Source organism: Camelina sativa, chromosome 11 (genome assembly GCF_000633955.1).
Source record: "Camelina sativa cultivar DH55 chromosome 11, Cs, whole genome shotgun sequence".
Classification (NCBI taxonomy): Eukaryota; Viridiplantae; Streptophyta; class Magnoliopsida; order Brassicales; family Brassicaceae; genus Camelina; species Camelina sativa.
In genome coordinates, this window is record NC_025695.1 from 48192030 (window position 1) to 48213724 (window position 21695).

At 34.6% G+C, this 21695-nt stretch overlaps 8 protein-coding genes across 9 annotated transcripts in view; 5 read left to right on the forward strand and 3 right to left on the reverse strand.

Annotated features, from left to right (window-relative positions):
• LOC104727125 (flotillin-like protein 3) overlaps positions 1 to 1142 on the reverse strand; it is a 2153-nt gene extending 1011 nt beyond the window's left edge. Inside the window, exons 1-2 of the mRNA XM_010446141.2 lie at positions 700 to 1142; positions 297 to 499 (exon numbers count right to left, since the gene is read on the reverse strand). Of these exons, the coding sequence (XP_010444443.1) occupies positions 297 to 499; positions 700 to 1063 (567 nt within the window). The 5' untranslated portion in view covers positions 1064 to 1142. The remainder of the gene's footprint in view (positions 1 to 296; positions 500 to 699) is intronic.
• LOC104727128 lies at positions 2010 to 3951 on the forward strand. The gene is made up of 2 exons (XM_010446143.2): positions 2010 to 2449; positions 3527 to 3951. Exons 1-2 carry the CDS (start codon positions 2159 to 2161, stop codon positions 3758 to 3760), a joined length of 525 nt encoding a protein of 174 aa, XP_010444445.1. The 5' UTR covers positions 2010 to 2158; the 3' UTR covers positions 3761 to 3951.
• Positions 6313 to 7506, forward strand: LOC104727129 (elicitor peptide 2-like). The gene is made up of 2 exons (XM_010446144.2): positions 6313 to 6572; positions 6972 to 7506. Exons 1-2 carry the CDS (start codon positions 6426 to 6428, stop codon positions 7164 to 7166), a joined length of 342 nt encoding a protein of 113 aa, XP_010444446.1. The 5' UTR covers positions 6313 to 6425; the 3' UTR covers positions 7167 to 7506.
• Positions 10381 to 11130, forward strand: LOC104727130 (elicitor peptide 1-like). The gene is made up of 2 exons (XM_010446145.2): positions 10381 to 10689; positions 10843 to 11130. The coding sequence occupies exons 1-2, from the start codon at positions 10540 to 10542 to the stop codon at positions 11002 to 11004; spliced, it is 312 nt and encodes a 103-aa protein (XP_010444447.1). The 5' UTR covers positions 10381 to 10539; the 3' UTR covers positions 11005 to 11130.
• On the forward strand, positions 13063 to 13743 carry LOC104727133 (elicitor peptide 3-like). The gene has a single exon (XM_010446150.2). It carries the CDS (start codon positions 13281 to 13283, stop codon positions 13569 to 13571), a length of 291 nt encoding a protein of 96 aa, XP_010444452.1. The 5' UTR covers positions 13063 to 13280; the 3' UTR covers positions 13572 to 13743.
• On the forward strand, positions 13837 to 18083 carry LOC104727132 (FK506-binding protein 5-like). Of its 2 annotated transcripts, none has more exons than XM_010446149.2 (15): positions 13837 to 14281; positions 14660 to 15281; positions 15610 to 15648; positions 15758 to 15811; positions 15906 to 15969; positions 16139 to 16197; positions 16349 to 16473; positions 16590 to 16649; positions 16879 to 16937; positions 17069 to 17145; positions 17231 to 17269; positions 17337 to 17399; positions 17486 to 17533; positions 17612 to 17743; positions 17825 to 18083. In XM_010446149.2, exons 2-15 carry the CDS (start codon positions 14676 to 14678, stop codon positions 17870 to 17872), a joined length of 1473 nt encoding a protein of 490 aa, XP_010444451.1. In that variant the 5' UTR covers positions 13837 to 14281; positions 14660 to 14675; the 3' UTR covers positions 17873 to 18083. The 2 variants fall into 2 exon arrangements, with proteins under 2 accessions (XP_010444451.1, XP_019088141.1); XM_019232596.1 differs by lacking the exon at positions 13837 to 14281 and adding an exon at positions 14370 to 14446.
• Positions 17932 to 19282, reverse strand: LOC104727131 (E3 ubiquitin-protein ligase CIP8-like). The gene has a single exon (XM_010446147.2). It carries the CDS (start codon positions 19163 to 19165, stop codon positions 18149 to 18151), a length of 1017 nt encoding a protein of 338 aa, XP_010444449.1. The 5' UTR covers positions 19166 to 19282; the 3' UTR covers positions 17932 to 18148.
• The window catches only part of LOC104727134 (protein CPR-5), a 3157-nt gene continuing 1679 nt past the window's right edge, over positions 20218 to 21695 (reverse strand). Inside the window, exon 4 of the mRNA XM_010446151.1 lies at positions 20218 to 21618. Within this exon, the coding sequence (XP_010444453.1) occupies positions 20404 to 21618 (1215 nt within the window). The 3' untranslated portion in view covers positions 20218 to 20403. The remainder of the gene's footprint in view (positions 21619 to 21695) is intronic.

Sequence of the window (21695 nt, forward strand, 5' to 3'; positions counted from 1 at the left end):
GCATTCATTTTCTCAACTTGAGTCTGAAGCTCAGCCTCCCTTAAAGCAACAGCCTTGGTTGCTTCAACCTCAGCCACACGAGAGTTTTGGGACAGAGCAGCCTTCTGAATCGCCAATGCTGCATCAGCCTTAGCAACAAGAGCCTCTTTCTCATTCTGAAACACTTTGACCTCAGTCTTCACCTTGATCTCCTCTTTTGTTCCTTCTCCAAGCCTCTGAGTAGAGATGATCTTTGACTCAGCGTCAATCTTGGCTGCATTCTGGATAGTGAGTCCAGTCCTTTCTTTGGCACCAACCTCTCCCTTCATCTTTGCCTCTGCGACATCAATCTTGGCTTGGTTTGCTGCCTCCATCTGAGTTTTCTGGCCCAAGTAAGAGAAGTACTCATGTCCAGGCACATCAACGAGCTGCTTCACATTAGCGTTGTAGATCACAAGACCAAACTGGTTCAACTCAAGTTGAACCTTGTCAAACACTTCCTTCTTGAACTCCTTTGTTCCTACAATGCCACAATTAAATCGTCATTCATATAAGCAAACAGAAAGCAGAGTTCTATATATGAAACAATTGAATCCGTTTCAAAAGAGTAAAAAGATTCGAACTTTTAAGGGTTTCTCGGAGTATCTCAATGTACCATCTAAATTAACAAATCAAAGCAACAAACAACAAAAAAGAATCGAACTTTAAGGTTTGTTTTACCTTTAAAGACCTCTTCCATGGTCATGGAGGCAACAAGAACACGAGTCTCTCCTTCGATAACACCCTGAACAAGCTCATTGACGTGGTTGGAGTGCTTATCGTGTTGAGACATAAGCATGGCGTACAACAAGAGAGCGTGAGGGTCATCAACGCGCGGGCCGATGGTGAAAACAGCGGGGATAACAAAGGGAAGTTTCTCGGAACTCATAGCCTGGACCTCGAAGGTGTAGTTCACAGGAGAAACGTCGAAGACGGTGCAAGACTGCCATGGAAAGACCCATGACTTCTTGGCAAGCTTGATGTCTTTGATCCCACCACCGGTGATCGCAAGATACTGCAATGCTTTAGCGACTCTGTAACTCATATTCTTCTTTGGTAATAGCCTGGTAGGTTTTGTTCAGATTTAGGGTTTTTTTTTTTTTTCTTTCTGAAAACGAGTTTGTTTTGCGTCTTTGTTAGAGAGATATCACAAAGAGGCTTAATTCTTATATATTTATAGGTCCGTAATACGCGTTGTTGCGTATATAGGAAAACCAAAAAGGGGAAAAAAATAATATTCCTTTTAATTATTCAATTTACGCGGGCTAATTTTATTTTTCTTTGTTGTATTGAACAATATATTCTATGATATTGTTCTCTTGTAGTATCTATGAAATTTCATTTCAATATTGATTACTTTACTATATTATGTAACTTTTACTTTTGAAAAAAAAATGAATGTTACAAGATTTATATAACTATGTGAAAATCTTAATAGTTTGGAGTTTGGACATCCGTATAGGAAAATAATTTATTTATTTTGTTTAATGATAAATACATGTATATATAGTTTCTTTATAGTTTTAGTGGTGTTTTGTGTTTATCTTTGGGTTTAACTTTATTTATGAGGGTGTATTAATTGGTGTAGATATAGGTGAATCATCCAAGAAACTTCGGACATCTATATCGTATCTAGATTTAATATTTAAGAAATTTACGGCATCAAAGTAATTTATTATAGCCAAAACTTTTTTACAATTTTTTTTTTAGCTACTAAATTTCTACGTTTTTGAAGTTTGTAGTTGAATTTAGAAATTTCTACGATTAAATTTACTAGAGATAAGTTTTCACATAGTTAATTTTAATCCAGTAATTAAAAAATTTTACATAAAATCAGGGATAATTACTGTACAAAGATTTTACCAAGATCACAATGTTTTTGTTTTTCACCTATTTAACCAATTAACGCGTTACGCGTGGACTAACCACCAAAACAAAACCAAGATTTATGCCGTTATTTTCTCTCTCGCTGTGACCTGAAATATCACAGCTCCGTCGTTTTATCTTTTCACCCCTTTCGTCGTCTTCGTTTGATTTGTCTTCTTCTTCTTCTTCTTCTTCTTCTTCTTCGTCGATCGTTTCATCAAAGAGAGAGAGAGAGAGAGAGAGATTCAGAATCTCTCTTTTCCCGGGATATAAAATGGTGGATTCCGGGAAAGAGTTTTTGATGTTAGATAGCTACAATAGCATCCCATGGCTAATTTGGATCCAATTGTTCGTCTTCGTCCTCCTCTTACTCCTCCTTTGTCTCGTCGGAGTCTTCTCCTTAGATATCGGAGATGATAGTTTCTCTTCTTCTTATTCTGATTCTGTTCCTTCTACCTCCTCCGGTTCATCTCTTTCTAAGAGATTTCTTTCTGGGAATCCGCTTCCGATTAGCCACCACGGTTTGGGTTTCTCCGTCAATTCGAGTCACGTACAGTCTCATCAGGTAACTTAAATTAGCTATCTGTCTCTTTTAATTTCGTCTACAGATTCATAGATTTAGTCGTACCTTTGCTCTACGTTGACTTGCTTTTTTTGTTTCACAACCTGAGATCTGAATTTAGATAATTAGTAGTTTAGTAGGAAGTAGATTCCAGAGTGGGATCGATGTTGTTTGTTTCTTCATTAAGCTTTTTTCTGGGAATGGGAAGAAGAAAAAAAAAAGTAATGGGGGATTTGTTGGAGGTTTATGGAACTTTAGGGGTTTAGATTGCAAATTAAGAATTAAGGGAGAAGAAAGTGGCAAGCCATAATTAGCTGTAAAGTAGCCTAGCCCACTTTTGAATGTTAGTTGTAGCTAAAAGTTTAGATGATGGCCTTTTTTTTCAATGATCTGGGTTCTGAAATTAGCAAATAGTGAAAAAGGTAGCAATCTAAACATAGGAAATGTGATCTGGATCATATAGTTGCGGTTAATAGTCATTTGTTAAAGGTCTTTGACATTGATTCCATATAACAAGGTAGTTTTCTCAGTTTTTATGTGTTTTTTTGGTCTCTCGATCTGTGTTTGGAAGTTTTTGATTTCTTTTAAGTGTCTCTTTCCAATTTTGTTGGTTTGTAGCATTCAGGTAACTAGCCAAGGTTAGGTTGGTAACTTGGTATTTCCTTTGGTTTTAAGTTTTGGTTGCTTAGGTCTCACAACGTTGTCTAGTTATTATTTCTTTAAGCAACAATTAGCTTCCTCTCTTGGCTTACACAGTGTTTGTGGTGCTAGGCCTGTTTCAGTAAGAAAGGAGCTGAAATTTTATTTGGACGTTTCGATTTTGATTCCGGTTGCAAACAAAAACCTATAAGTTTAAGTTACGTTTCTGACATTTAGATATTATGGATTCAGAAAAGAGTTTGTATCAAACAGTCCTCTTCAAAGTTTTTGTGGTCACTCTGTAATTGCATCACAGACCAGTTTACTGGATTGATAAAAGTACACGCATAGGTGTTGCAATATAATATGCTTGATCACTGACTTGTTTCTTTGATTCATTGTTTGTTAATAAACTAACTCATCCGTTTTTTGTAAGCACAGGTTGGAAGCTCTCAAAGCATAAAAGGAGAGATAACACCAGCTGTAACAAGGAGAGTGACGACAACAGAGGAAGAAGCAGAGGGTTCGTTGGAGAAAGATTCGAGTCATAGTTTGCATCATCCGTGTAATTTGTTTAGGCTGGCTGGATCTGCGTTTCTAAAATGTTTCGGGATTGACAGGACTACGGAAGAGACCGATGATTCTTTGAGACAAGAATCAAAGAAAGAGAGATGATCGAAGCTGTAGCTTGTGAATAGAAGAATGAACATAGTACATAACACGTTTTTACTATGTGTTGAATATCGTATAGCTATTGAGTAGGAGAGACTAAAGAGAAATTTGTAAGTGTATATGAAAAGGTGGAAATTGTTGGGGTTAACACGAACGGAGTTGACGCAACTCAATTTGTTTTTTGTTTTTTTTTTGTTTTTGCGTGAAACATTAGTGTCTCGAAAAGTGAAGTCCATGATTTGTTGAGCAAGACGTCACATAGTGGTATCCCTCTTGTAGTCCTTGGGAACAAATCCGACAAGCCTGGAGCTTTGTCCAAAGAAGCCTTAACCGAGGAAATGTAAGGCTTAAACCAAAAAAAACACACAAAAGAATTGGCATTCTTACGCAGATAGAGAAGTCTGTTGCTTAATGATATATCTTTCTTGCAAGAACTCCACCAACATTGATCACGTTATTGATTGGCTTTTGTAAAGCACTCCAAATCAGCAAGCTAAACTTTGCGCCAAAAGACGAAAAGTCAACTCTCTCCAGATCTTCAAAAAAGTTACAATGTAAAAAATCAATAGTTCAAAAAAGTCAATGTAAAAAAATAATTAGGCAAAAATAAGTCGATTATCTTCTTTTAATATAAGTCAACAAGAAAAACATTAATCGCCAGAAATAAAATATAAGTCAGATAAAAAAAAAGTCAACATAAAATAAATACGTCCATCAAGAATAAGACCAAACAAATTGACGAGAATTATTATGAATCAACAAATAAAATAACCACAAACAAACATGACATTACACAATTGAGTTTGTAAAAACCAACTAATCAATATTAATATAAAATAAGTAGTAGTAGATCTTATATTACAAGATTGTATATTTGTATTGTAATATATGAATGCTAGTGAACATAGAAGGTACATAATCAACATGTTATCCTCATAAATTGATCGATATAGTTAGTGAACTAAGATTTTTCTTTGTAATACAATGTTAGGTTCACTAGCAATATCAACCAATTTGTAAAAAAAAATTGAGGGTAGTTTAAGCATGTTGATTCTCGATATTTTATTGAGGAAATGTTGGGTCTGGCTCTGTTTAACAATCTCCCACCTAACTTGCTTCTCATTGCTGTTGAGAGTGATTTTGTGCTCTGTTAAGCTATATGAGGAATATTGTCAGGAACATTGTTCCATATTGATGTTGGTTAGTTAGGTTTATTTAAGAGTATTAGATTGTATGAAAGGTTTTCGAGAAATAAAAATTCCAGTTTTCCCTTCTGAAATTAAGATTTTTTGCTTATTTTTGGCACATGTTTTGCTTATTATTTTGCTAATTTAATTTTCATATTAAACATGTGCAATAATTATTAAAAGTTTTGTGTTATTCAATTAATACAAAAGAATTTTGGATTGTTTATGAATTCAATTATTATGTTATTAGTTCATGATTCTAGACACTTTCTTTACAAAAAAAAATTCATAGAAACTATCATAAAAATACATGAATTGTTTGGAAGACTTTAAAAGATTTTAGAAAACTAATCAACAAAACTCTCTAACAATCTTTAACAATCTTTCACTTATTCACTTTTAACTATTTTGTTGAACTCTTCAAAAATCTTCATAAATTAGAATCTAATACCATCCCCTTAATTCCAGGAAACAAACATGCGAGAGTTCACCGAATGACAGAGAAACTTCTTCTCTGGGCACTGTAAGGTCCTAGTCGTCCATCTAAGTTTGTTTATAATCTCAGAAAGCATCAAAGAAGAGAAGCAGCTCGTCCATCCTCCTATGGATAGGAACCATTTCAATCTTGTCTTTTTAAAACTTGGGAGCGTACTAGTTAACTGTCAAGGTTCTCTTATAGATTGTCAGCAATGCGGAGTCTCAATAGATCTTTTTGAGAGAGGCCGCCCTTCTTTATTTGGTGCGTTAGGGGTGAAATTTTTATTTTCGATTGTAACATAAAATAGAAAAAAATTGAGAGAGGCCGCCCTTCTTTATTTTCGATTGTCAGCAATGCAGAGTAATTTTTTTTTTTTTTTACAATCAAAAATAAAAATTTCACCCCTAACGCAAAAGTTGTATACAAGTCACTGTCTATTTTTTTTCATCAACATAAACATAATGTTTGGTTTAAAGACGGGAAATAGAATGAAAACAGATTTTGTTTCTCAAAGATTCATAAGTCTACCAAGACCAGATTAAAAAAAAAGTTATAGCCTAACATTCGTCCTTGGAAGAGTGAACTCTTCACGTTTTCGTTCATTACACTATAAAATTACCAACTTCACGGGGGCTTTGACGGCTTCCGCGACCGCGTTTAATTTTCTCGACCAAGGGAACGTATCTTTGACATAAAGTGTTGTGTAATCTACACACACATATCACAAGTCAGTCAACCTGTAGAGTCAGACAAACTAGTAGAGTCATCCAAAGCCACTTGGTTATTTTTTGTTATATCATATACCAAAGTCTTTAAGAAAATGCATTATAAGACTCATTCCAACTACCGAGTGAAGTCACTATAAATATATAATACAAGATTGTCTGTCTCTCTTCACACATGTAGAGATACAAAGTTGTCTCTCTGATCCCTAACTGCTCAATAACTCATCTCTAGAGTTATATATCTGATCTGCTCCTCTCACCAATACTATCAGATCTCGATGGACAAAATAGTTAGACGAAGCGAAGAAGAACCTTATCTATGGATTCCAATTCAGTTTCTCGACCAAACTGTCATAGCTATCTTCAAGTGTCTTGGTCTTCTTTGTCCGACTGCGAAGAAAACTCCGGTGACTTTAAACCAACCGGTTAGCTTTCCTTTAACATTATTTATTACTAATTATTTTCTGTTGTTTTTTAAAATGTTCATAACTAAATGAACACAAAATTATTCAAATCTGATATGTTAAAAAAGATTGCAAAGTTTTGGACGTATATTTTAACGATTTTATGAAGCGTTTGTGTGTGTGTGTTTTAATTATTATTTTTTTAGTTTGGGCCATTTTTTAGCTATTTTATTTTTGAAATGTTAAAAAAAAAAATCCTAGTTAATGATTAATTTATAGAAAGAATACGTCTGATTTAGTTTGGATGACGATGATAACATCATATTTTATGGGTTTTAATAGGTGCCAAAGTATGTTGTTATAAGTAATTTAATGAATGAATTAAGGGTATCTAAACCTGTGTAATTTGCATATATATAGGAGGAAGAAGAAGATGTTGCCATGAAAGACGATGGTGTCGTTTTGTTGACTAGAGGCCGCATGAAGGCCAGAGCAAAGAAAAAGGATAAAGAAAACACTAGTAAAGGTCGTCCTGGCCAAACTAATAAATTACTCAACGCAGCAATAGACACTTCTGCCTTGAACAAAAAGCAAATAGAAATTTCTGGGGATTAAGAAGAAGTCCTGGAATCAAAACCCCCCAAGAGACTTATTATGCACTAGTTTAATACCAATGAGGCGTTCAAAGTCGTACCTTGCTTATTTTTGTTTCCTCCTTTTCTTAATTTCTTTCAAGACATCAATATTTGACCCAAAGGTGTATATGTCTTTTATAAAAAACGAGTAACTCAAGACCAGAACTATATATATGCTTTTGAATCGGGAATAATTGTTGAAGGTTGAACCCATATCATTCTTGACCAAAGCATAAGCATGTATAAACGACTTGATTTGACAGTTTTTACCAAACTTTGTTTGGCTATAGTAATTTTGTACCTTGTGTACTGATTATTAATTATAGTAGCTTCCAGCAAATTAATAATTTATGTCTAGTTTTTAATATGTTGTTATGTCTTTAACATAACTAAAATTTATTTATATTTTTAACAGAACATTATTGAGTTCGTTAAGACCAATCAACTTACAACAGAAAAACTTCATCGCTGGTCTCCACGAGTAAACGCCTAAATTCTTGTATTTAAAAAAACAAAAGTTCTTACAACTCACTAGTGGCGACCACGAGAACCAAACGCCACTTTAGTTTACATTTGTTTACTATATATATTTCCCTCGTGGCTTTGGATGTAGCAATAAGCCAATTAATAAAGCAATTATAAACTTAATATAAACATATCTAATCGTAAGAACATCATTTCACGATTAACAATTATACATTCGACAGTTTAGTTTGATTCAAACTTACCAGAAGAAACTAGGGGAAATATTAAAAAATTTCAATATATATAGTCCAAAATTCGTCATCGGAGGACGACAAGTGAACTGTTTTCGTCTCTGTTTTTCCAATACTATATGAGTATATGTTAAAAGCTGAGATCATGTAGGAAGTTTCTCATAATACAAATAGCTAGATTTTCTTATAATAAACTAAATCTATAAAAACTTAAAATCTGAAAATTAACTAATTCAGTTGTTGTTACTTTTTTATTTATAAATCATAAAATAAAATTATCTATCTAACAAATTCTATTATGCATAATTTTAAATTATATGTTCATATTATTTAAAATTAATACTAGTTAATACAATAAAAATATTAGTATGATTAAACAAATTATGAGAGTTGAAAATATACTAGTATTGTGAAACTAACTATATTAGTATTTATAGTTTTATTATTGATAATATGATATATGGTATAATATATAACAATTAATAAAATTAATTCTATTTAATAAGTAATTTGATAAGTCTAGATTATCAATAATACTTTTTTAATAATTAAAGATTACATAACAAAATAACAAAATAAGTATTCAAATAAGATTATCAAAATAATATTAAATTAATAATATTATATTGTTGAGAAACTTAAATGAATTTCTCACCAATGGATACATAAAAATAAGAAAAATTTCTCAAATTTCGTAACAAAAAAACAATAATATTACTCCATCTGTATTATAATAGATAATTTTTTTAAGATTTTCACCAAAATTTTTTTAAAAAATGTTGTATTATTATTAATTATTTTTATTTTATATTTCTTTTAGTATCATTTACTCATATTTTTTTTACACTTGTCATTGAATTGCATGAATATATTTAATTATTTATTATAAAATTAAAAATATTATTCGTTATTTGATTTTAAGAATAAAAGTGCATTAAATATACTAAATCAACTAGATTAGGACCCGCGGTACACCGCGGTGCAAATTATTTATAACTAAAACATTTAAATTATCAATTTTATTTGTTGGTTAAATATGTTATAATTATATAATTATTTTTAATTTTATGATTTAAAGTTTAAACCATATAATACCGCAATATAATTTGTTTTTTATATAATATTTTTTTAGTCAATTAAATTTGATATGTCTATTCTCTAATACAGATAATGTTAACAAAATAATGAAATGATGTTTTACCCGTGTAACACCAATTTAATGATATTTTAAATTTATGTAAATATCGACAAACCCGTTCCGCTATATAACTCCGTTCCGAGATATTTTAACTCGCACTATATCATCTTAATTTTTTATGGTTATTGTCTTCTATTATAAATATTAGCTTGAGTTGCTATGTTAATTATTAAGATTGTAACCATTTACATTTTATAAGATTGACGCTTCTTATAAAGTTTAAATATTTATAATACTTAAAATTCTTAAAACGGTTGAGTTTTTCTCATATTTGAAGTTTCATAAAAGTTTAAATATATTACTAATATTTTAAAGGTCTTTTAACTTTTTAAAAAGTTGAAATATTTATAATATTTAAACTTTATAAATTTGAAACTTCATGAACGTTTAAATATTATTAATATTTTTAACATTTTATAAAGTTTAACTTTCTAAAAACTATAAATATTTATAATAATTCTACTTTTTATAAAATATAAATATTTATAATATTTAACTTTTTAAAAATCTTTAATAAAGAATCGGAATAAACCAAATAATTGTTTTTTAAAGTTTGAATGTTTGATAAATCAAAAATTTTGTATTATGAATCATTTTGGTCTCTTTTATAGTATGACTCTAAACCATTGCCCAATTTTTTTAGGCGAAGTGGGATATTATATCCGTAAATTGAGTAATATATGTCTGTTTTTAAAAATTTGTATTACATCATATGTAGGAAAAAATCACAATTTTTATTAACTAAATGTATTATAGAATAATTCAAGATAATTTAAATATAAGTTCAAATAAAAATGAAAAAGAATCACATATATATTTATGTTTAAATGAGGTAGACAATTTTTCTTATTTTTTAAAATCTTACTTATAATTAATTTGAAATTTTTGGTAACTAATATTAAACTCAATGCATTAAATGCAAAACGTTCCAAAAAGTATTTTTGAGCAAAAACTGCTGCAAAAATATTAGTATAGATCATCATATGTGATAAAAAAAATTATAGAATATCGTCATATACTTGATGATACTGATTACTGAGGAAGTATATGGCGAGAGACTTATGTCATCAAGCTACCTAAAGCCACATGCTTATCTTCAGTAATAACAACAATTATAAATATATGCGTGAATTTATTTAATTTCTTATTTTTTTCTCTTTTTTCTGTTGTCAACTAATCAAAGACTCAAAAAAAGGGATTTTTATTTTATTTTATTCATATTCAAAACTCAAAAGTAACGATTTACGAAAACGTTTTTTTATAAAAAAAGAGTCGCACCAAATACCGAGCAATACCGAGTTAGCCCACTATAAAAAAGGCAAAGTTGTCTCTCTGAGCTCTCTGTCCAATCACACCCACATCTAAAGAACAGCTGCTTCACTCCTCTCACCAAATTTAATCCGACTTGAATAAGAAATTTTATTCATCTTACCATCTCGATGGAGAAATCAGATAGACGAAGTGAAGAAGCAACTTACCTATGGATTCCTCTTCAGTGCCTCGACCGAACTCTCAAAGCTATCTTGAGATGCCTTGGTCTTTTTCATCAAGATTCTCCGTCGTCGTCTCCGGGAACTTCAAACCAACCGGTATGTTTTCGATAAATATGGGATATTTCTAATTTCTGGTTGCTGTGTATATATGCCTCTACAAAGTGGTTATGCATGAAAAAAATTAGAGGGGGAAAAACCATTTACTCTCTTCTTCGAAGTATGAACTCAAACTTGTGTTTCTACTTGCAGGAGGAGGAAGAAGAAGAGGATGTCACCGAGAAAGAGGAGGTCGTTGTGACGTCTAGGGGAATGAAACACGGCGTCGTTGTGACAAGTAGAGCCATAAAGAACAAAACTAACAGAAAGGGGAAGGAAGGAGTCAGCTCAGGCCGTCGTGGCCAACACAATTAGCACTTCAATTACATATTGTTTAGCTCAATTATTATTTGCAATAATCAGTTTAATTTTAATATCGTTGTCATTGCACTATTTACTTTTTATTTATGATATACTAGTAGTATTAACAATTTTATTCTACCGACACACAACAATTAAAGCTAGTTTCATTTTGTTCTTCAAAGTCTTATTGTTGATATTTTTCTCGGAAAAGAAAATCACAATACATTATGTACGTTGATTGTGATGCGGTGGGGAAGCTAAGAATGGATAGAGATGAGAGTCCTTCTCTCAGGTCCTACTCAAGGTAAGATCTTTATGGGGGTGATAATCCTCCTCTCTAGGCTTATACAAAGCTCTTTTTAATATAACTCTTTATTATCAATTCAATAAGTGTCCATACATGTGAGAGTTTGATCCCCTTTTAAAGGGATAATCATATCTAAAACTAAGAGAAGAGATAAACATCAAATATTCTAATTCTAATCCTAAAAGTAAAGAGTATATCTTCTTCTAACATAAAATAGAAAACTAACATAAATACTCATTGAAAGCTACGTAAAGACCACATAAAACCCGTAACTTGTTGGGCAAGAAACACAACACCAAGGCCCAACAATAATGAATAATATGCTGCATCAGATTGTCGCTGTTTTGATATGATTTGGGTTTCACCATGAACCATCATGAGAACATAACCAGTATCAATATTAAATGAAGGCATTTATTATCCATCTCTATCGAATATATCTGTCCAATGTTAAACATTAAAGACGTACCTAATTAATAAAATTTGGATTCATTTTATTAACAGTCAACAGCTATTTCGTCCTACCTAGCTACCTCAAATTAATTAGTATTAACTCATACTTGCGAAATGAATAAACGATCCAAAAACGTTAAACCTACCTAACTAATTAATGATTTCAAAAATAAATAAATAAATAAATAAATCGACTAATATCATATTTTTGCAGATTAATTTATAGGATCATCGAGTCCCTTTATTTATTGTATATATACATGTCCTCTGATTTGTATTCATCAGAAATATGTTTCTAAATCATATCCGACTATCAGTACTATTATCCAAAGCTAGATGTATAAAATAACACAAAAACCTTAAACGTAGTGATAATAATCCTAGCTATTTCCTAGCGCAATTCACAACGTGCATTATATATAAACGATAGTAATATTAAAATTCAAAGTTGACGGGTGCTCTCTATGAGTAATGCATGATGAGCATATATAATTTAATAAAATACACAATCAACGAGCACGAGGAGCAGCAACACACTAACTTTCAAATATAAAACAATTTTAACATTCCTCACCGTGACTCAATTCATATATGTAATTAAGAAAACAAACTCATAAAGCCATAACTGGTGATAAGTCTTACCTCATAGAAAAATTATAATTGCACAAGAAGGTATGGGTTCAATTTTAAAGTTTGGTGGTCTTTGTAACAACTAGACCTACGATAATCATTCGCAGGTTTGAAAGAGTACAATTTACAAGGGACCACGTACGATAGTGATGACCATATTTAGGCGAGTGGCGACCGAGAAAAGAGTTGCATTAATCCAAAGGAATATATGTTGAATATTATTCTAACGTGTGGATGGAATATACAAGTGTGAATTTTTAAAAAACGTTAGTACAAAATTAACATTTTCAAACTTAATTCTTTAGTATTTACATGACCCTTTCATTTGTCTTTTCAAAAAAAAAAAAAAAAAAAATTGACCAAAAAGGAAATTTTTGTATGTGTTGATTTTAGCTTATTGTTTGAAATAATCAAAGATCATACTTTGAATTACAACTTAACATATTTAACATTTGTTTAATAACTGTCGTTCAAACAAAAACCAAAAAAAAGAGCGTGAAATGGACTTTGACCAAGACCTCCACGTATTTTGCTGCTATATTTTGACCGCACGCCACGTAGAGATTACTAGAGAGTCAAAAATTGTTATTTTATTCACTTCAGCTATCAGTCAAATAAGCATCTCGGTTTATTGAAAACCGGCACCAACTTTTCCAAAGTATCCACCATGATTTCACCACCTAACAACAAAACCGGTTTATTTTTATTATAGACCCGGTCAACACACATTTACAGTTGACCACATAACAACAACCCAAATGAATTTATCCATCCTTATAAAAGGAGTCGCAACTGCGTTACCAAGTTCCATCATCAACCTAACTACTAAACAACCCTTGATCTCTTTCTCAAAAAAGATTAAAAAGAGAAAAAGAAAGCATATAAGAAATCAACAATAATGGAGAATATGAGAAACGGGGAAGAAAACGATTCTCACTGGATCCCATTTACGCTCTTTGATCAATCGTCACTAACGATTCCTATCTTGAAGTGTCTTGGTCTCGAAAGCTCATCTTCCTCTGGTGATCTTTCGTCTTCTTCTTCTTCATCTCACAGCGAGGAAGATGACGGTATGGTTATAAAGGAGGAGGAAAAAGATACCATGACCACCGTTGAAATCACAACTCGACGGTTGCAGAAGAAACCCAAGCTTCCACCAAGCTCAGGAAAAGGAGGAAAACACCATTAGGGGATTCATATATATATATATATTATATATACAGAGAGGGAGAGACAACAAGCTAAATAAATGCATATCTCATGTATACAGACTTAGCAGCTGTGTAATATACTACTAGACTTTATAATGCATATAGTCAGTTATTTTTCGATTAATAAAGATGGAGTTTGATTAACACAAATTCATTTTGCACAACCACTGCTCTATTCCCAATACTCTCTCTCGTTAATGCAGCTTCAACCTCTTTGGGCCTAATTTCTAAGGTCCATTAAGGGTTGGTAATGGCAAATTATTGGCCCATTAATAGAGTGTCAGATGAAAAAAATTAAAAAAACATCACAGTTGTGTTCAATCAATAACTGTGACGTGACGACGACATCCGCTAGTCTCCGGTTACACTCATTATTTACCGGTTTTGGAGATTGTCTTTTATTCATTATTTTTTTGACAGCAAAAAGAAGATAAATGTTTGACAAGTGAAGTAATTTATTAATGGTGTAAATTAGAACATTTATTTACACACACAAATATGAGCTGGATGGCGTTAACGAATGAATTTCCCATTTATCCAAAATACAAAACAGCTTTTTCTTTTTGTAATTTCCGTATTCATCATACGCAATAACCGATAAGATCTGGCCGTCCCATGAAAGACACGTCAGCTATATACGCACGTCATAATGTTGACGTTGGTTCATAATTACGATTTTAGCCTTTTAGTAAGCCCCCGCGCTAATTGTTTCCTTTTTTTTTTGGGAAAAAAGAAAATAAAATAAAAATAACAAACTCTTTTAATACCTTCTTCAGTAGTAGGGGTGTGGGGGTGGGGACGTTAAAAATCACGCAAGAAAGGACGACAGAAAAAGGAAGGGAGAGAGAGAGAGGTACACTCCCAAAAACAACCTCTTCGTCTTCTTCCTCTTTTCTTTGATTTTTCGAAAATCCCCGATCCTAACCGCCATTAAACCCTAGCTTGCTTTTTTTTTTTCTCTCTATTTCTCTCTTCTTCTTGCGAAAGCTGAAGATTCACATTCTTTCTCTTCGTGCTGATATCTCTGTTGTTTCTTTTTTTTTTTTGGATTTTGTTTTGGTTTTAGTTAGTTACACTCGAGAATGAAGAAGGGAGCGAAGAAGAAAGGAGGTTCGCGAGGAGGCCGTAAAGCTAAAGCCGGTTCTACTTCGTCGGCGAGTAAGAACGTTGATGCGGTGGTAGAGACCTCGACGCAGGAGACTCAGCCTACTCAGACCTCGACGCAGGAGGCAGAGGAAACGGAAGCTAAGGTGGAATCTCCGCAGCCTGAGAAGGAGGGAGATAACAAAGAAGAGGCGAAAGAGAATCAGGAGGAAGAAGCGGAGAAGGTTGAATCGAAGCCTGCGGAGGAAGGGGATAACGAAGAAGAAGAGGCGAAAGAGGATCAGCAGGAGGAAGCGGCGAAGGTTGAATCTAAACCTGCTGCGGAGGAGGGAGATAACGAAGAAGAAGCGAAAGAGGATCAGGATGAGGAAATAGAAGAAGCGAAACCTGATTCCGCTACGCAAAAGGAGAAGGAGAAGGCGAAAGGTGCTTCTTCTTCCCAACCGCCGCCGCTTCGTCGTGGTAAGCGTAAGAGAGGCTCAAATACGGAACCGGAGAAGAAAACCACTCCGAGAGCCAAGCGAGCCAAAGCAACCAAGGCGCAAGAAGATGAGCCTGAGTACTTCATGGAGAAGCGTAATCTGGTATGCTATTTCCTTTAGAGACTCATCCTCTTGTTTGGATTTACTGTTTTTCACGTATTTGGCTTTAAGATTTTTGAGTTTGATTCGATGAGAAACTTTTAAGGGTTTTGTGTCTCTGGTTTAACGATTACGAAGATAGATCTGAGATGTTTTCTTACTCTTTGTTGTATAGAAGACGCATACAGTATGTAGTTGTGGTAGAATGTTGTAGTGTCATTTCATTGGATCTAAATTTTCCAGAAGATTGGTGTGGTTGTGGTAGAATGTTGTTTTTTTTCCCATACCTCTGGCTCTGATGTATTACTTTCATGTTTGTTGTGTTTTACAGGAGGATTTGTGGAGGGCTGCATTTCCAGTTGGAACGGAGGTATTTAGTTTCAAGAAGTTTGGCAGCAACATTGCCTTCAGAGGTTTTTTTATCTTCATGGTTAAACTTTTGTTTCTTGTGGCTAATGCTTTGTAAATTGTGAATACAGTGGGACCAGCTGGAGTCACTATATGAATTCAACTGGGATTTTACAAATCTTGAAGTAAGTGGCTTCTATCATACTGTTTCATCGCCCATTGTTAATAAGCTATGGTTCATTTAGTTATCTAAGTTGTACCCTTTGCTTTGTATGACAGGAAGCTCTGGAGGAAGGTGGAAAGCTCTATGGGAAGAAAGTCTATGTTTTCGGCTGCACTGAGTGTAACTTATTTCTTTTCCTCCTTACACTGATTACATTGGCACTATTTGTTTCTGTTTATTAGATTAAGCTGACACTTATGTTTCGACTGATTTTGCTTGAAAATCCATCTGGTACTGCAACGTGCATCTCTCTCTTCCACTCTTAATTTCCTCTATCTTATCATCGCAGCTCAATCACTCCCTTACAAAAATGAAACCAAGGATGTCCTTGTTCCTGCTGTCGTTTGTGTAAGCTTTGGTTTCGTTTTCTATATCATGTCTCTGGTGTTTGAAAAATATGCTCGGCATTGTGATTTGGTGTATTTAAGTTCCTTGGGAAACCAAGATCATATTGTTTATCTATACCTGATGATTCATTTTGTTTCTTATCTATTTACAGATTGAATCATCTATACCCCCTTCTGATCAGATAGGAGTTGCATCGGTTCAAGGGGAGGTTGGGGAAATCGTTCCAATGAAAACTATGAAAATGGCTTGGGAACCGTACATCCCACTTGAAAAAAGGTACATAGACATCCTGAGTTCCACCTATAATTATCTGCACATTTGTGTGTTACTACTCTTACTTATGATGTTTATGGGAACTGTTGCTAAATTCATCTGCTTTTGTTCTTCTGCAGGGATAGACAAGTTGATAAAATTAACTTTCAAATTAACATCTTGGGGTGTACTCAGAGAAGGTAAAAAATATGTGGTATCCTTTTCTCTCAGTGTCTTGTTACCATGAAAGTTATAGAAGACGTGATTTGTTCATTTGCTTTGTACAAGAATAAGAATTACATTACTTATGGTTTTGAAGCTTTATCAGAAACTTATGGTTCATTTTTCGCTTATTTTCATATTCACATTCAGCCACTTAGAGTGCTTAACTCGGTGTATTCAGTCTAGCTTTGTATATATCCTTTGCAGGTCTGCTCTCAAACATTTGAAGGATGATCGTGTTAAAAAGTTCAACTATTGCCTTCCTTGTGAGCTTATATTTTTATGCTTAGCTGGTTATTGTTGATGATAGATTCTCACTGCCATGGCTTCATTTGCTTGAAAAATGTTTCCCTTAGACATCAAACTCTAAATATTACTGTTTTAATTTGATTTGCAGACATCAACAACCCATATAAGGTAGATGAATCTGAGCAAAGCACTGTGGTTCAAATAATGTTCCCTTCTGAGCCACCAGTAAGTTATTTTACTCTTCCCTAAGGGTTCAACAATACAATTTGTTAGTTTCATATTGAATCAAACTTACTTCTCTATGGTGCAGGTTGCATGTGAATATGACTGGGTGAAAAGCGACATTGAGGTGCAGTATCTGACTTTTCCAATACTACAACTTACTTGAATTACTTCCTCATCTCAGTTTATTTTAGGAATTCACCGACAATCTGATCAAGGAGGAGACATTACTCCCGGAACAAAAGGATGAGTTCGAGGTAAGCAAGCTAGAGCTGGATCTGATTTGACAAATTGATTTGAGGGTTTTCTCTAAAGTCACTCACCCATCTATTTCATTATTCAGGAATTTGTCAAAGAGGAAAGTGACAAAGCTAAGACAGCTTATGAAGAGGTATTATGTTCCATACCTTCTGCAACAGAGCCGCACATGTAAATATATATACTTAACAATTAATTCTACAATTGGCAGGCACAACAAGCGCGAGAGAATGCAAAGGAAGGACTGAGCGCAGAAACCAAAAAAGCCTATCAAGAAATGAAGTTGTACAAGTTTTATCCATTGCCTTCACCAGACACACCGGACGCTGCAGGAATTGAGAAGGTACAACACCGATACAACTTTTGTTGTCAATGAAACTTTGAATATTTGCCAAAATCTGACATCGTTAACGTCTTTGTGCAGTCCCCACTCATAAACAGGTACTTCGGGAAGGCTCACGAAGTCCTATAATCATTTCTCCAAAACCTAGGAAGCTTTTTGTTTCGGCAAACATTATGAACAACTGAAAATCAAAGAAACCACTTTGGGATGGTTTAGGCCAAAGATACAACAACACACTGATACAATGTCTTTTAGAGCCGGATTTTTTTTTTGTTTCTCTGTTTTCTCAATTTTTTTTTGACGCAACCAACCAAACAGTGTTTGAGACAGACTAAGCAAAGAAGTTTTTAATCTAAAAAGAAAGAGTAAAAACGGGACAACAAATAGAGAGACCTTCCTCCACATTTAGAGACGACGAGAAGCTGAAGAAGAAGAAGAAGAAGCAGCAGCAGAATCAGTCAAGGTAGTAGAGGTTCTTTTCTTCCTCTCTTCCTCATACTCAGCATCATCAGTTTCAAGCTGGAATCTACAGACAGGACAAGAGTTCCTTGTTCCTAACCATGGCACAATACAATCTCCATGGTAACAATGCCCACAAGGTAGCTTCTTACCAGTTTCTCCCATCACCATTCCATCTTTACACACAGCACAAACCATGACCATCTCTCCCTCGGAAGAACTAACCTCGAAAGTCTCCAACGCTTCTATGGTCGATTTAGCAGCCGGTGGTGCGCCTCTCCTTCCACCACCGTCGCCTTCTGCTAAGTTCTGGAGCAAAGCTTCGTATCCGGCTGCATCGTCGATGTAATCAGCCGGATTACCTCTATAACGATCTGATTCCAAACGGAACTCAATGGAATTATCTTCGATTCCCATTAAAATCTCAGCCCAATCGAGAATTCTGTTTCGACCGGTTCTCGATCGCGTCGTTGTAAGAGGGAATCGATTTCTCCTCCTCAGATCATCTTCTTCCTCTTCTTCTTCGTCTTCTTCTTCTTCTTCGTTGACGGTTAGATTCTCTTCCTCCTCCTCTTCTTCATCCTCTTCTTCGTCCTCGTCATCGTCGATTTCGTTACCACGATTGAGCTCCAATCTGAAGAAATCATCATCGTAAGATAAAACATCAAGGTGTGGTGGTGGCGAGCGCTGCGAAGGCGCGTGGGCTAACAAGCGGAGCATCTGGAGGAAATGCGAGCCAATACTGGAGTCTTCTACAGTCAGATCTGGGGAAAGTGGCTGCGGTGGCGGTGGCGCCGGCGTTGTGTACGCTGCAGGGATCGGCTGAATTGACTCGACGAAACCTTTGTTACATTCGCAGCACACGACCAAGTCATCTAAGGTTTCGACGAGGACGCGTTTGTTGCAGTGATAGCACCAGTACGAAGCCGTAGCATCCAGAGAAGACGACGGAGCATCGGACATCGTGTTATTCCCGTCAGGTTATTGGGCTTTCGGGTCCGGATTCGGATCCGATAAGCCGATGAAGTGAATGGAGAAAACAAAATAAAATAAAAGGGGTCTCTCTGTATATTATCTAATTCTTACAAAGACATTATACTCATTACCCACTTGACCCACCCACAATATTTAAATCTTTTTTATTTATTTCTTATCACATCATAGTACTTACAATTTAATCAAACTGTACAATTGCTGTCAAAAACTAACTGATCATATCCAATTGATAGTGTGGTAGAGCTGGGTACGGGTAATAAAAAAAAATTTACTCGTACTTGACCCTTAGATAACGGGTACCCAGAAAAATGGGTATCCGGAAAAAAATAGTTGACCCTTTAAATACCCGATCCTTTATCCTTACCCAGATAAATGAATATCCGATAAAAAAAATTGTCAATAATCGCAATAATAATTTCATATTCCAAAATCCGAAAAGGAAAAATCATAAATGTATACAACATGTGGTCCAAAAATTAGAAAATTACAAATTTAAAAAACAAAAATAAAATATTAATTCATTTGGGCATCATATATATCATTTCAGTTGGACTAAGTTGAACTTAGGCTTTAACTTTAACTCTATTATATATTTATAAATTAATAATAAATAATAATAATACAAAATATTAAAGGGTATTTACGGATCGGGTAACAAAACGGGTAAAGGGACGAGTAACAGGACGGATATTGAAAACTAAACTAATACCCTATACTCGTCCCTTACTCACGGGTAATATAATACCCTTTACTCGACCCTAAAACTGCGGCTACCCTTTATTTCGGGACGGATACGAACCGAGTAACGGGTCGAATATGGGTAACGGGTATTAGTGCGCAGGCCTATAGTGTACCAGCTTCGAAATCAAAATCCAAATACCTGGATTTGAATATTCTAAAGAGGTAAGTGTTTAAGACCAAAACACTCTTTGTTTAGACTAATGCGGCCTCCTAATCCTCTATGTCCTTATCATACAGAAAGAAAACATGATTTTATTTCTTTTGACAAGAGAGTTACATTCAAATAATAGCTCAAATATATAAATATAACTTTGTAAACAACCCAGCCATACAACTGTTTTCAACAGCACCCATACAAAATAAAGACAACATAAAACCCCCAAAAAAAGAAAAGATGAAACAACCCAAAAATCCGAAATGGTTACAATAAGTTACAATACAAAAGGAGACTTGTTGACTCTGTCTCAAACCTTGGAATCAGAAGCTGACCCACCAAAAAAGTTATCCATAGCCAGGTCTCTCCATTCACCAAAGGTCGCAAATGGCAAAAGACCAGTGATGGCTGGAAGAACAAATATAAACACCACATAGAAGACACTGCGCCTCGCCCAATATGGAAACAGTGTTTTACAACGGCTCGACTTGGTCACTTGAGTCACGTTTATAGGTCCGTGCATTAGACCATACAAAGCCAATGTGAAGACATTTGCAAACAAGTGGAAGAGGCAAAACACTTCCCAAAACATTAGCCAGAGTTTGCCGTCACCACCCAATGTGTCCACACAAACCTTTACCGGTAGACCGCAAAAAATACCAAGGACGATAACGATAAACGAAATCGGCATTGCTTGCGTCCTACCTGATGACCGCTGCATTATGAAGTATGCGAGGACCAAGAGCATTATCAAACCGAAAACGAACTGCACCCAAACTCGAATCCGGCAGATCATGGTGTGGAATTCTGAGTTTAACGTTGAAACATGTTTAGGAACCCACCACGTCGAACTTGGCTCCTCGGATGGCTCGCATGCTGCGGTAGCGTCTTCGATTCTCTTTAGTGAAAAATTGTATGCCCCAATAAACATAGAAACCGACATGCTGAAGACACTTAAACCGAGCCAATCCATGATTTTTGTGACCATCTCTGCTTTTCTTGTATCTTCTAATTCGGTTTTGAATTTCTCTTTCTTGAATGCAGTTTTCGAAACATCCACCTCTAGCTGCGATTTCTGCAGACTGTTTGATTCGTAATTTATTCCTAGCTCCATCTTTTTATAGGTTAGTCCTATCTTCTTAAGACTATTCGCTTCTCTCTGTAGGTCGTTTGCCTCTGTTAAACACCTTACCACTGCAGTAGAAGACATTTCTGAACTTAAAGGAGGGATACAAGAGAGTTGTCGAGACGGTTCGTGCAGGACAAGCTCATTCATCGAAGTGGTTGCTATTGCACTGCCTTGTATCACTTCATAGACAGACGTAGAAGATGAAGTTTCCTTTGCAGATAGCTCGGTGTCTGAGTATTCGTCTATTATAGAACAGTCTAAATTACATCTCCCAACATCATCATTGTTTAACTGACGGGGATTTGCAGATTCATTGGTCACTTTAAGAATCCTTAGTGTATGGTTGAATGATTTCTCAAAGGTGGTCGCAAAGGAACCAAGCTTATAACCATAAACCTGTAGTCACATCATTATGAATTAGGAAGTCTTAAAAAAAATTCAAGAATGAGAAAAAATAGGGGGGGAGGGGGGGG